The following is a 15,012-nucleotide window of genomic DNA, read 5'->3' as shown; positions in this document are numbered from 1 at the left end:
CAGACCACAACTTCCATGAGCCTTACACGCTGAGTCCCACGAATTACATCGCCATATTTGTAGTCCTTTAAGGTCAATTGGGTTGTAACTCGGGTGAGTGCGATGGCATATCATAAAATTGTTTTATTTTAAAACACCCGGAATGAACAGTTTAATGTAAGTCCTCTCTCGATGTTATGTTTTTGTACGTCTTTGTGCTCCCCGCTAGCCTAGCTAACCACGCATGTTACATGTTGGATTCAATTAAAACAACAAAGAAGGACCTCAAGGCCGCCATGACGGTCGGCGGACGTGCTTGCGCGAGACACTGTGACGTCACTAACCGCTCGAACGGGGCGGGGCTCGTAAACAGAGGAATCGAAATAAAGGATCGTGCAGAAATTTAAACTGGTGAATATCTCACTTCTCGCCCATAAAGTCAACGGTAAGTTTGCCTTGCATTGTGGTGAGCTGAGTGCGTCGTTGTTCGGCTAACGGGAAATAATTGCACACGGGCAAGATATTTAAATGCATTTTTCTCTCTTCCTCGACGCCGCCATCATCATCGCTGTGTGTGTGCGCGTATGTATGTATGTGTATATGTGTGTGGCACGCAAACCAGCGGACAAAATGGCGAAATTTTCTGAGTCGAACCACAACGGTCAAGAGTCTACAAGACCAACAGTTCCGACGTGCAGCGTCCACCCAGGAGTTTCCTTCATTTTAGTCCACCTCGGTTCAGCATTTTTTCCTCCATTAAACGACGCGGGGCCTAACTGAATGAAAGTGGGTTTGTCTGTTTGGGCAGAGGGCCCCGAAACAGCGCTCTTTCCTGGCGTTCTCATTTGTTGTTTTTGAATCTTCATCATCCAGGTCAACCCCCTGTGATGCCGATTCGCCGAGCAGCAGCGACTCCAACCCAGGAGAAGCCCCCCTCGGCCACAGCAGAGACAGGTGAGGCCAGGCGAGGACGTCCATCAATATGAACCAAGGGCCCGTGAACGCAACATCACCTCCTTATCTTAAACATGGCTGCCTTCACTGTTTGAAGTTTGCAACAGCAAACAAAGCCCGGCGTGCTGTTTGGATGCAATATAATTGTAATTGTGCTTTAAATACAAAACAGTTTATTATATTTTTATATTCACTACATTTACATGCACTAAAAACCTGACATTGGTTGATGAACCCATCTTTTTAAAAACATATGAACACCTTAGTCTGATCTGTGTTGAAGTTGTACTACCACATGCAGGCGGCTATTAGATTGGCTATTGGCTGTTTGTTCGCCATGAAAAGCACAGCAACATCTAAATGATCCAGTCACAGAAATGATCCAAAACTCCAAACGCGCAAATATGAAATACATATAACGGGAACATGATTTAAATAAAACATGCTGCTTTGACATAAATGCCCAAAAGACGCACACAAACCCCCAAAAACAACTGCCTGAGAGAAATGCTGCAAGTTTGTGTAACAAAACTGAAGTTTACCAGGGGAGCCAGACCTATGCAATGCTAATATTAGCTATGTAAATCGGTTGCTCTATATAATACTGTAATATATAAGAGCCAAGTGTTTGACAGAGACCAAGTAAAATCTAGTTTTTCAGTCGGCCTCTTCAAAGGTCAGCCAACTTTCTTGTGTGTCCTGCTTATGTCTTTAAAGACGTACATCCCTCCGGTCTGGCTCCTCGGGTATCCAGGCAAACTTCCGTTTTGTTCTTTGAACTTGCAGAATTTCTCTCATGCATTTGTTTATGGGTTTGTATGTGTTTTTGGCATTTTCAGCATTTATGTGATTGTAGTTTTAAATTGCAGGATTTTCCTACTGCATTTATTTTATGGTGTTTGGTTTGGGATCAATTCTGTGTTTGGAGCATTTGGACAATGCTGCACGTTTACTCCCGTCGGTCACCTTACTTCGATCATTGGAGCGGGCTCTCGGGGTATGTAGCAGTTTCTGTAGAGGAATGGTGCAACGTCAAATTCTAATTTGAAGGGGGGGGGGTCGCATGTGTACACCAACAAAGAGACCAATTAATGCTACAGAAGCTGAAATAAGTTAATATATTTAGTGTATGGCTGGAATAAAAAGTACCTGGTTAACTCGTGACAGAACGTTCTAGAAGGAGCCAGTTTTAATACACGACTGAAATCTGAACACACCCCATTTGGTAGAAACATATTAAAATAGACATATTAAAATAGACTGAAAATGGGTGTCCAAACTTGCCTACTTTGAATAGTTTTTTGCGTAAAAAAAAAAAAAAAAAAATATATATATATATCCAACTGTTATTTTTGTCATTGTTATATTTGTCCAAACAATTCCACAACTTTACACCAGGGGAAGATGACATTTGAAATATTGCTTTCCTTCAGAGTGTGTGTGCGTGCGTATTATTATTATTATTATTATTATTATTATTATTATTACATTAGTGGTTAATTTGGTCTCAAAATAATCTAATGTTGACAATATTGTTTATATATTAATCTGGGGGGAAAACATTTCACAATGCACGTGCATTATTTTGTCCATCCATCCATTTTCTATGCCGCTTCTCCTCATTAGGGTCACAGAATTATGCTGGAGCCTATCCCGGCTGAATTCGGGCAACAGGCTGGGTACACCCTGGACTGGTCGCCAGCCAATCGCAGGGCACATATAGACAAACAACCATTCACACTCACATTCATACCTATGGACAGTTTTGAGTCGCCAATCACGACTCGGTTAAATTAAAAAGTCTGTCCTGTCATATTTTTTCATTGTACTTTTCTTGGAAATAATGTTAGTCTCATCTCGAGCTGGGTGTCTCGTAATACCCCTAAAAATAAGAAATCCGTAGTTATAATAGAGTACGAGACATCATGGTTTACACTTTGGTGACCGCCAGAGCCTGCAGACACCCCCGACAAGTCTCCATCAGCTGAGGGCGAGCAGCCGGCATCTTCCACGGAGACCGCCGAGGCCAAGGCGAGTGACGGCGAGCCAGCGGAAAACGGCGAGAAGGTGGATGACGTGGCCGCTGACAAGGCAGGAGAGGGAGCGGAGAAAAAAGGGTGAGTTCCTTGAGCGCGCGCCCAGCCGCCACACGGGGGAACGCTGCGATATTTCACTTTGATATCACTTTTATCTGCTCACATGATCCTTGCATCCGCTGGATAACAGCAGGCCGCCACCCGTTTGTGGGATGCGGCATTGCGTTTTCCACCAAGTGTGTCTAATCACAGCCACTTGCTGCTCATAAACAGGAGGGAGAGGATGTTTGCAGAGTGAGCATCTGACGAGCTAGCTTTGTCCAGTGAGATTCTTAGACTATCAGAGGAGAATTATTGTGTCACTGTGGTAACCTCTCCTCTTGGTCAGCACTAGCAGTCAAACCACTCATCCATTTATTAAGACAGATGTTCTCAAATTTTCAGTTTGTCTTCTCTGTCGGTGACAAACGGACAAAGTGAGAAATGCAAGGACTGCGTGGCTGGCCAGTGCGCAACACACTGCTATGTTCCCCTACTAAGGTGAGGATGTGCTAGAGATAAGGGTGGGGACCATCACAGTGAAATATCGCTCCTGGCCTCCACGAGCCACACCACTCATCTTGCCACCCGCCTTCTGTTCTTGTTTGTCAACAGGCTGAAGGATGGTTACAAGTACAAGAAAGCCAAAGTCAAGAAGGTGAAGAGGACCATCCCGGTGTGGGCGAGCGTCGCCGCCAGCAAAAAGCGGCCCGTCTCCAACTACGCTGGCACTCAGAACAGACTAGATCATCTCCTCATCGAAGCCATCACTGTGTGTACACACTGTTTGTTTATGGTTGACTTTCATTTTATTGTGGGTTCAAATTAGAAATAATCTGTCATCATAAATCCTTTAATTAGACAGGCAATGTTTTAAGTAAAATTTTGAAAAGTGATAGCCTTCTATGATGGCGCCACAAAAAGTAAAAAAGAATTGCAAAGTTAATCTGAAATGATAAATATTAATATTCCACTTTTTGTAAGACGTCAGTGCATCATGATGGAGTTCTGATTAGATGAGCGCGAGGAAGGGAGGGGAAGCTGATGATTGACTGCCTGTGTTGTTGGTTTAGACCCTTCTTCCCCGTGGTAAGCTAAATATGAATATACCCCCCGCCCCAGAAAAAAGTTTTGAATTCCGCACAAACAGATTCTTTTGTCTTCTCTGCCAACAAAAAATGGTCAAACAAAAATTTAGACATTTTAAAAACAACCACTTAACATTATGTTTTATGTAGATCTGTCAAAAATAGTGCATTAATGGCTTATTTATTTCTTTAATTATGTTAAAATGTTTAATTTTAAGTTAAATTACTTGGTGTCTTTGAACACAACATATTTCACGCATAGTTGCAAATGGTGATTGATCATGATTAAGTGGGAAACTGATTAATTTGATTAACATTTTTTATCATTTGACAGCCCTAGTTTTACGTTATGTATTACGTTAGACTACTTTTCTTTTGTGGGTGAGCAAAGCAAAATGGGTCTTTTTGGTAGTAAAGGCTGCCGACTTCTGTCCTAGATGGTTACAAATGCTTGGTTGAGGTCTTTTTTTTTTTTTTTATTTTATAACACGCGTTTCCTTGTACAGTCTTTCAATCACAGGTCTGGCGTGTCCTACCAGTCAGTCATGAAGTACATTGTGAAAAAGTACCCTGACATGGAGCTGGACAAGAAAAAGTTTCACATCAAGAAAGTGATGAAGAAGCAGCTGGAGAAGGGCACGATCAAGCAGGTGCCTTGAATAAAATAAAAATCAAAACAACTCAAGTCAGTTGTTTAAACATATTTTCTCTTCTCTGTGGTAGCTAAAAGGCAAAGGCCTCTCAGGAACCTTTACCCTTGGGAAGCAGCCCTCCTCGTCAAAGGTAAGTGGCTGCCGCAAAAGCCGCAGCTGAAGTGATGTCACAAGTGAATGTGTTGGTGGTGACAGCATGCTAATATGTTTGGCTCCAGAAGGCCGGTGCCAAGCAGGAATCTCTGGGAGACGCTCTGCCGCTCATCATCACACGTCTGTGCGAGCCCAAGGAGGCTTCCTACTACCTGATCAAGAAGTACCTGGAGCAACACTTCCCTAGCCTCGACATAGAGAACAGGTACGTGTGGAGAACTTCACACAATGTTGGTGCCTTGTGCAGTCCCTTTTCCCATCTTCATCCTTCAAGCGCACTTATTTAACTACCATAGACTAGGGATGGTCCGATCGATCAGCCACCAATCCGTATCGGCCGATTTCTTTAGAAAAGTATGTGGTCGGGATATGCCGATCAATGCCTTTCCACACCGATCACAAAAATCGATCACCTATGGCACACAGCCTGTAGTGTAGTGTCCGCTCCCGTGGTCCTTCACACTGCGCAGACGTATGGGCAGCAAACCCCAAACAAACATGTCTGCCGTGTGTAACTTTTATGCGATTTGTGAGAGTGATGTAAAGTTTGCATCATGCAACACATGCCACGAAAACATATCTTGCAGGGGTAGCATGTTAAAAAGCTTCAATACAACAAATGTAATAATGGCATTAGAAGGACAAACAAGTATGGTGAGTTTTCAAGGCTCACAGCAGAGAATGAAAAGGCAGCCGGTGTGTACTTCCTCCACCTAACGCTACTGCGCATGCGTATGACAAGGAGATCTGTTGCAAATGCAGTACATCTTCTAAATGTGCATCCCTTTTGAAGGAATCTTTTGTGTGAGTAAAATGTTTTCACTAAATAATGCTATGTTAGTGTATTTTGTCATTTAGTATACGTTTACTGCCAATACATGTTTACTATTAAAGGATTACATGTACCACTTATTAGGTTATGCTAGGGGACATAGTGGGAAAAAATATGAAGGGTTAAAAAAAAAAAAGAACAAACTTTTGCAAGAGCTCGCAAAACCTTTGCTAGATAACGTAAAAATCTTTTGCAAGATCTCGCAAAACAGACTGTGGTAAAGTTAGAAACATATTCAAACTTCCGGGATCAATAACTCCCAAGTGAATGGTTCTAACACAGCAAACCATACCTCTATACCTCTTTCCAACCGTGGCAACACAGACAAACGGCTACAACCCAGTTCTTAACAAAACGAGCCGTCTCCTGTACAGTGTGACTTATATTGATCTCTATGGGAAGCCGGCAGCGAGACCGGAGCGCAGAGACTGTCTACAAATGTCTTCTTCTGCTTCTGTAATATCATGTTGGGGGGCCTCACTTTTTATTTAATAATTCTTTTTTTAGGCCCCTGGCAGTCAGGGTCCCTTGGAATTGTCTTTTTTCCCCATGTACGGTGCCGCTGTTGGCCAATAGCACTTATTATAAATAAATTAAAAAATTTCCAGTTAATCCAGGTGATTTGTATCTGCTGATCTCACTCATGGGTGCCGGTAGCCGAACCGGCAGCATAAAACCCTGATTGGAGAAGCCCTAGAATAGACAAATTGCATTTAAATTATTCTCCCAGTCGCATTTTTTCAGTCTTTTCAGTCGCACACCCATTCAAACATTTTACCAGAAGCCATGTGCCCACTACTCCTACACACGTTAAAAAAAAATAAGCGTTTTTAATCTGGATTAACTAATTACAGTCCTGGGCAACATTGGCACCTCTGTACTTCTGTCAGATAATGCACCACTTATCGCAAAACAATTGTAGCAATTACAAATGCTTCAGTATTTACATGTTAATTTCTTTTGTTTGCATTGTAACGACACAAAAAAGCAGAGAAAAATGCCATATCTAATTATTCCACACAGAACTCCAGAAATGGACTGGTAAAAATGATTGCCACCTCATCAAAGTTGTCAGAAATAATTGTATTGCAATCATGCCATGCTCCGTTTAATTTGTATTAAACTCACCTGTGGCCAGTAATAGGTGCTGGCAATTTAGAAATCACACAGAAAGTGACTCAATCTTTGTGTTGTATGTACCACACTGAGCATGAAGGAAAAAGAAGAGCAATGAATTGTCAGAGGATTTGAAAACCAAAATTGTGGAAAAGCATGGACAGTCTCATGGCTGTAAGTCCATCTCCAGAGATCTGAATGTTCCTGTGTCTACTGTGCACATCATCAAGACGTTAACAGTGCATAGCATTATATCCAACCTCCCTGGATGTGGATGGAAAGAAAAAATGATGAAAGATTGCAAAGAAGGATTGTTTGAATGGTGGATAAAGAACTTGCATCCACTTCCAAACAAATTCAAGCTCACCGGCCAACACGGTGTACAACAGTGTCAGCTTGCGCTATTCGTTTCCATTTGAATGAGAAGGGACGCTATGGTAGGACCCCACTGCTGACACAGACACATTTATAAAAAATTAAAATAAAAAAACAGGCTGGAGTTTGCCAACACTTACCTGAAGAAGCCAAAATCCTTCCCGGAGAATGTCCTGTGGACAGATGAGACCAAAGTAGAGCTTTTTGGTAAAGCACATCATTGTATTGTTTACCAAAAACAAAACAAGGCCTTCAGATGACCACTGTTTGCTAATTTCTCACCACATATCAAGTAAACCGCTAAGACTGCGTCATTGGCAGCGAAGCTAAAGGATTCTGTACTTGCAGAATTAATCTATTTTCTTCTGTGATTTTTCTTTTTTGGTATATAAAGTTGGTCATTGTTTTACGGTGTTCTGAATTTTGTATTTATGTACATGCTCCCACAAACAAATTAAAAGTGTAATTTTGGCCAGCAAACACGAGACTGGGTCAAGAATTAGGTACAGCGGAAGAATACACTGCGGCTCACACGCAGCCACACTGCTCTGAACACTACTCTCAGGACCATCAATGAGGATAAAGATTGTACTCTAAGACCTACGCAGATGTTGTAAGGATGGTGGTTGATCAACAACCTCTTATTGCAGAAACAAACCGGGCTACTTTTGGTCATACCACACCAAAACATCAGCAAACTCAATTGTCCTCTACACAGAGCCATCCCCTCTCCACGCACACGCATGCACACACACACAGTTAGGACACATGTCATGTTCAAAGACATTCAGAAATCACAAAAAAATCACTACACCAGGTCACTACAGTATCTTTGAGAATGTTAAAGGATCTGCTCTTATGAAAGTGACAATAACAGCAGTGTAGTCGTCTTATTATTGAGATGGATGTATTTTATTACCTTTATTTATTGCCTTATCTTTTTTAGTTTTGATTTTATTACTCTTCGATTTAAGTTTTGTATTTAGTGTTTTATTACTATATTTTATGTCCTTCATGTGTTCTGTGTACAGCGTGAGGAACTTAGGAGTTAATTTAAGCGGGCCTACCATCCCGACATACGTGTTACCAAACGCACAGGCTCTGCAGTTTTTGAGAAATTTGTTGGCCGTGGCCAGACATAGAGGAAGTAGGGTATCAGAGGAGTTGCAAGTGATTCGTGACACCCACGTGCTTGCCGCTCGCCCTCCATTGGTAGCTTTTAGATGATGAGTGCGGCGTGTGTCTCGAGCGTGCTAGATGCATTTCATGTAAGGCTGCCGTACGTTTCACTGTGTGGGCATTGTACGCGGCTCATGCAGCCCACTCACTTTGATTTGCAATATGGGCGTACTGGCTTCCTATGGCACCTACAGCTATCTTGACTGGTAGGACCAAGGTAAACAGTGGGAAGAGCCGTGGCCGAGTAAGGTGCATTAATGTCAGATACGCTATGTGAGCAGCTGCCGTGCGTCCACGGAGGTCTGGAGAACCAGAGTGTTGGCCAGAAGAAGCCGACCGCCGTGGCCGGGCAAGGCGTATTACGACAGGCTTTGCGTGCTGTCTGCGGGTTTGAAAATCCGTGCGGGCCATGTGCATGTCACTTGTGATTTTCACCCATTTTTGCACATACATTGGGAGTCAGGCCCGCTTTAGGTATAAGATCCGACTTTCATCACAGTGTAGGAACCACCTGTATTCACAGGGCTCCAGTGGCCCCTAACTAAAAATGTTAGGAGTGCAAGCACAAAATTTAGAGGCACACAGAAATGGACTCGCAAAGTAAACATTCACATTTCCTCTCATTTTTACTGTATCAGCCCGCCATCGTCGTCTTTGGTTTTTGTCTCCTTTCTTCTTCTTTAGGAGTTAATGCGGGTTGGCAAACTGCCTCATTTGCATGTTACTGTCAACTTCTGTGGAGCAGAAGTTTGTCAGCAACAAAAAATATTCAATAATAATAAAATAAAATCTGTAAATTAACTGGTAGGGTTGCTAAGGGACACCTTGTTGGCAGGGCCAACCAAACCCGCCTGTTTGCTATTTTGTGGCCATTTGTCATTAAATACAGGTGTCATGTCTAAATTTGTAAAAGTTATAAAAGTACTAAGTACAAATATTCTTTGGTGAGCTTGCTCAAAATCAGAGCGGAGAGGGCAAGAGCAGAGAGCAAGGTTGTTAAGTGACGCTTAAAGCAGGTTAGCGCGTACCTTATGAACATGACAGCCACTTGTAGCTTCCCTGTGGGACAAAAACGAGCTCTGAACGAACCGCATTGCTTGTTTCAAAGACAAAATGTCACCGCGGTTAAAAAAAAATATACTTGGAGTCCGTGGACCAGAGGCCAGGCGGATAACTAGCTAGCTAGCTGCCACCAGAGAGACAGAAGAAACTGAGAGCCATGCAAAATGTGTAAACAAAGATGGCAGAAAAGTCGATCGAATGTGATTTGAAACCTGAGCAATCACACAAGCTGGCATCGATAGGCTTACACTGTGACAAGCTATCGTCAGTTGACTCCACATTTAACAGTCTATTTTTCATTCTCACGGTAATGAGGGACAAACAGCTGCACTTTTATACTTACATGCACAAGTACATGAAAAATTTGCGATTTTAGTCGCAAAATGCAACCATTTAGTTGCAGTCTGGAGCCCTGATTCATGGTTAGCTTACCATGTGCATTACGGTACATACTTAAGAAGCCAACGTCTTTCTTGTGTCTCACTACACACAGGCTCCGCCTCCCTTGACCTTGCCTTCCTCATGCTCATCCAATCTTCAGCCTAGATGCATTATGGTCTTACAGACAGTGAAACATTTCAAACTTTTCTAAAAAAAAAAAAAAAAATGCACATTTCCCCCCCACCCCAGAATAAATAATAAATCTACAAGCACTGTTTGGATGGAAGCCACAACAAGGAAGCTGAAGAGAGCTGCATGCGGCTACGGAGCCGTGTGTTGCGTCCTCCCTAGGTGATTCACTAAAAGGAATGTAAATGTTGAGAACTATCACGTGTTTCCTGCTCAGGCCAGACGTCCTGAAGTCTGCCCTGTTAAAGGCGGTGGAGCGACGACAACTGGAGCAGATCACTGGGAAAGGAGCCTCTGGAACTTTCCAGGTAGCGTGTTCCCCATTTCTCAATACCTAATAGAGGTGTAGCCATTCGTTTTAATTACGATTCAATTCGTATCGCGATTTGTGGTAGCCGATACGATTCAAGGACGATATTGGTTCATTTAGAACGATATGATCTGAAACGATTCATTAACTTTAAATTTATTCAGTGACTCTTTTTAGCCAAAAATTCAACCAGTGTGACTGTGACAAATACCCTGGACAATGCAGGCGAAGTTCCCAAGACTTCTGTTTTTGTAAGGGAATCAGGTATAAGTTATTAATAATGCTGACACACTTAAGAATAAATGATCAATGAGTGCAAAAAATCGGTTAAAAATGCAATAAAAAATCAGGATAAACAGAGGTTGGTATACCTTGCCATGATTATTTACTTTAAGTAGTGCGATCCAAACCAGCACTTTGCACCCAAAGGTGAGGTGAGGGGGGCACTATGCAAATTCCTCAGCAAATGAATGTATGATATCTTCAATTCGGTGTTGAAACTTTCTCACCTGTATGGCCAATGGCAGCAGGGGCTTTTTGGGGGGCGTGGGGACTGATAACACTCCTGATCAGAGCAGCCATTTGAAAGAACGTTTCAGCAACTAGCAAGTAATGCGGCCTCCTTGTACCTTTTGCCGCTGAGAGCGTCGGGATGGGTCCTCTGTCTTGATGACGCACTTAACAGAGACACTGAACACGATACCGTGGTGTCGTGGGTATAGGCTTACAAAACGTCCTTACTTTGCATATTGTCTCCATAAATGTCACTTAAAAGGAGTTTCAAATGACAGATGAGTTAAATATGAATACTGAATAAAGTGAATCAACTGACCAAAAGAAGAAGCAAATCAACTGTATTTGACAGATCCACGACAACTCCCATAACCACCACATACCTGGGTGACGTCACAAGACAGGCAGACTGAATCGAGTAACGTTTGACGTCTATCATTTAAAGTGCTAAAAATAAAAAAAAACACACACATCCGTATAAAGCCTGCCATGCTGAAATCCAATGCTTTATTTCCTAGTATCGATTCAATCGATTACCTTTTAAACTATGTTAGATGTCGTCCAGAATGCAAACCAAACCAATACGGCTACTTTGGTAAAGCAACACTATGGAGAATAAATAATACACTATTAATAATAGTTGTCAAATAAAACACCATAATAAAACAGAAAATAGATGCTTATATTTGCCTATTTTTAAATTGATCTTACAGCTCAAGCGCGCTGGCAACCAGGTGCCACTGAAGGGTGGGGCTCTGGAGGACGCCATCTTGGCGGCCATCACAGCCATGAATGAGCCCAAAACGTGCAGCTTCACCACACTGCGCAGGTACCTGCTGGACGCCAACAAGGACATCAAGGAATACCAGTTGGGTATGACAACACTCCTCCCTCTGGTTTGGCCAAAAGTCTTCCTCCAAGTTAAACTATGTGCCTTTTTTTTATTTTTATTTATTTATTTTTTTTTATAAAGTGGCCAACCTGAGGAGGACTCTGACAAAGTGTAAAGTCCTCGGCTGGATGGAGCAGATCACCGGTCACGGCTTCACAGGGACATACCGGCTCTCATTCCCCTTTTACCCAAGGTAAGTTCTACTTTTAATTGCAGCAGGCATACTTCTTTATCAACGTAACAGAGGGATGGGAACTTAAACGCCTTATGCTACTTTGACACTTGCACAAATTTTGGCTCCACGTAGTCCCGCAATTCGCCGTGTCAAGGCTTGTAATTTAGATGGTACGCCTAAAAAGCCTGAAGTTTATGCACTGTTTTCTTCTGTTTACGCATGAGGCACACAATTCGTTACTGTAAGTGGTGCGCATTAGCATGAAATACCACGCTCCAGGATGACTTACTTACACCTAAGTCAAGCACTGTTTACGTCTAGTACGAAATACACTGTAGTAGGCGAGGCACGCATTGTTCCCGCCTGGGTATGGATTGTTACCACCATCTCCCACATTCGTGAAGCAGTCGTGGCATTATTTGGTCCCGCTTTGTCCCCCGTGAAGCCACACCATGGCAGGCATAACCCCTAGCTTCATTAATTCCTCTTATTTGCAAGGGACCTACAAGCTCCAGAGAAGAAGCTCTTATTGCAGAAAAGAAAATGTGTCCATTATCTTGTAGCTGCAGTATTATTACTAACTTACCGAAAACCGGTAGAGAAGAAGACAAAGACGAAGGCATAACCCTAATTAGAAAAAGGAAAACACGGACAGTGTAGTGTGGGTGATCAACTTTAGTTTCAGATGGAACTACCACAACTGTTTGGGGGCTGTGGAAGCATGTTGCTATGAAGAAGCCTCACAAAGCTGGATCATTCTTCAATTACAAGGTATGTGATTTGCTTTCATACACACCACCCGCATTGTTTGCAAATCGGTTGCGTTGCAATCGTGACTAGTTCACGGAAGTGGCGCGAAGATTATTCGTGCCAGATATTTTGAACATTTCAAAATTTTCCCCACACAGTTCACACATTCTTCACACCTGTTTACTCATTGGGACCTAAAATGGCGTACCATTGCGGGGACAAAATTTTTGCAAGTGTCAAAGTAGCTTTAGCTGCAGGGCGGATGAGCATGTATACAATGCCGGTCAAGGGACTCTGTTCAAAAGCTCAGTTTGAATGTTTTTGTGCAGCCCAACCACTCTGTACCCAGACAAATTCAACAAGCAGTCCATGAAGGCCAATCAGCCCGCCTCCAAGTCCAGGCGGAGAGCTGCGTCTTCTGATGAGGAAGAATCTGAGGAGGAGGAGGAAGAAGAGGAATCTGAGGATGAAGCTCCGGTTCGGAAGAGGTGGGTTCACAACTTGACCTGTTGTGATTTTGGATAGTGTACGTGACAAGGATCAGTGTACGCTGCTGAAGTCACAATTGTACTTGGCAGGACGTCCGTGAAGAGGCCCCCGCCCAAGGTTCGACAACCACCCCCAACGAAGAAGTCCGACAGCACGAAAGCGAGAGGACGCCCTCTTGGTAAAAAGTCTCCTGCCAAGAAAGCGACGACCAAGAGGGCGCCAGCCAAACCATCAGCCTCCAAGAAAGAAGCTACCACTAAAGCCACGCCCGTGAAGAGGCGAGCACCCGCTAAGAGGCCAAAGACGCCAGCGGTCAAAAAGATGGCCAAACGAGTGGCCAAGCGAGCGGCCAAGCGACCCGCCACCCTAGAGGAGTCTCCCGATGAGTCTGAGGCAGACGAGGAGCCTGCAAAGGAGACGGCGAGGGGCGGGGCCAAGCGGTCGACACCCGAGGAGTCCTCGGCCAAGCGGCCTGCTGCCAAAAATGCAAAGAGGGGTGGGGCTAAGCGTTCAAAGCAGGAGGAGGTGACCCCAGAGGAACCAGCAGAGAAGAAACAGGCGAGCAAAGGCAGACGCTCCAAGGCAGACAAGAGCAACGAGCCTGTTGCCAAGAAGGCAGCACCAAGCAACAAGAAGTCCACTCGCAAGTCAAAAAGAGGCAAGAACTGAGACCAGGACCGTCTTCCTCAGAGCGGGCCGCTCTCAATTCGCCGCTTCCGTCAGTGCTCTCGCACCCTTTTTATTGTGCTCCCCTTTTTAATGGGGCAGTAGTTTTTGGTTTTTTTTTTATTACTTCCACAGTAGAAGAAGGTCCTTACCACCAGTTTCCTGTAAATTAATTTCCTTTTTAATCAGCGTGTAGAGAAGCTCACTAGTGTTGCTGCGCCAAGCTCACGTCCACTGTACTGTAACTACAACCTTTTTCTTTAGCTGTGATGGCAGCTCACATTCATTCAGGCCCCTTTACTTCTATTGTGGTTTACAAAGCTCATGATTTTTTAAGGTTGTTGTTGGGTCTTTCCGCCTTGCAGCACAAAGTTTAAAACTTGGTGTTCTCATCATGTAGAGCTGACTCGACACAATAATCATCCACAATCCAATCCCAATCTTTTGATGCGTGTGTAAACGAGCGTAATTGAAACCGGTTTTCATGCTTCGCAGCTGGTAATTCAGTGCGTAGCTCAGTGTTGTGAATAAAGGAACAAGCAGCTAGCGGTAGCGACTCAATCCCCTGCATGCATGTACTCCTTGTGTTGGTCTGCTTTTTTTCCCCCCCAAGGCATTAATAAAAATGGCTGTTTGTACACAACTTGTTATTTTTTTCATGCAATTTACGGAGGCAAATACAGTAGGCTACAGGTAGCGATAATTAGTGTTCATGTTTTAGTTTGTTCTACAACCTAGTTTGATATTCATTGTTGGAACACCATTGTGGAGTTTGCATGTTCTCCTTGTGCTTATTTGGGTTTTCTCCAGGTACACTAGCTTCCATCCCAAAAACCATGCATGTTCGACTAACTGGAGATTCTCCATATGTTTGAATGGTTGTCTTGTTTTCTTTGACTGGTGACCTGTACCTCTCGCCCAAAGTCAGCTGTGACCCTAATGAGGATAGTGAATGAATGAATGGATGGATGGATTTTGAACAGTTTATATGGATATTGTCTTAGAGGATCTACACTATTGAGTTTAACACAATTCTACTTATTTTGTCCTATTGTTAATTGTTTACATGTGACCCCGTTTACCATGCCATTCCAACTTTATAAAGCACCAACAACCACAGATGAAAACATGCTTTACATGAGATACACACAAAATATAAATGTAAAAAACAATCCTAAAGT

General features: G+C 43.2%; 1 protein-coding gene across 1 annotated transcript; it reads left to right on the top strand.

Moving 5' to 3' along the window:
• Positions 1-261: 261 nt before the first annotated feature.
• Positions 262-14,474, top strand: hp1bp3 (heterochromatin protein 1, binding protein 3). Its single transcript, XM_054783432.1, has 13 exons — positions 262-424; positions 853-933; positions 2,885-3,050; positions 3,414-3,509; positions 3,624-3,780; positions 4,603-4,746; positions 4,820-4,879; positions 4,968-5,107; positions 10,254-10,344; positions 11,573-11,732; positions 11,833-11,944; positions 13,006-13,164; positions 13,255-14,474. Exons 2-13 carry the CDS (start codon positions 867-869, stop codon positions 13,832-13,834), a joined length of 1,932 nt encoding a protein of 643 aa, XP_054639407.1. The 5' UTR covers positions 262-424; positions 853-866; the 3' UTR covers positions 13,835-14,474.
• The last annotated feature ends 538 nt before the right edge of the window (positions 14,475-15,012 follow it).

This window comes from Dunckerocampus dactyliophorus, chromosome 8 (assembly GCF_027744805.1).
Source record: "Dunckerocampus dactyliophorus isolate RoL2022-P2 chromosome 8, RoL_Ddac_1.1, whole genome shotgun sequence".
NCBI classification, from domain to species: Eukaryota; Metazoa; Chordata; class Actinopteri; order Syngnathiformes; family Syngnathidae; genus Dunckerocampus; species Dunckerocampus dactyliophorus.
This window is presented reverse-complemented; position numbering and strand designations above follow the sequence as displayed.

Bases quoted from the DNA above. Each gene is read 5' to 3' on its own strand.
- hp1bp3 (XM_054783432.1), top strand. From the start codon at position 867: ATGCCGATTCGCCGAGCAGCAGCGACTCCAACCCAGGAGAAGCCCCCC. The intron at 3,510-3,623 runs GTGAGGATGTGC...GTTTGTCAACAG, and splicing joins TGCTATGTTCCCCTACTAAG to GCTGAAGGATGGTTACAAGT. The intron at 4,747-4,819 runs GTGCCTTGAATA...TCTCTGTGGTAG, and splicing joins AGAAGGGCACGATCAAGCAG to CTAAAAGGCAAAGGCCTCTC.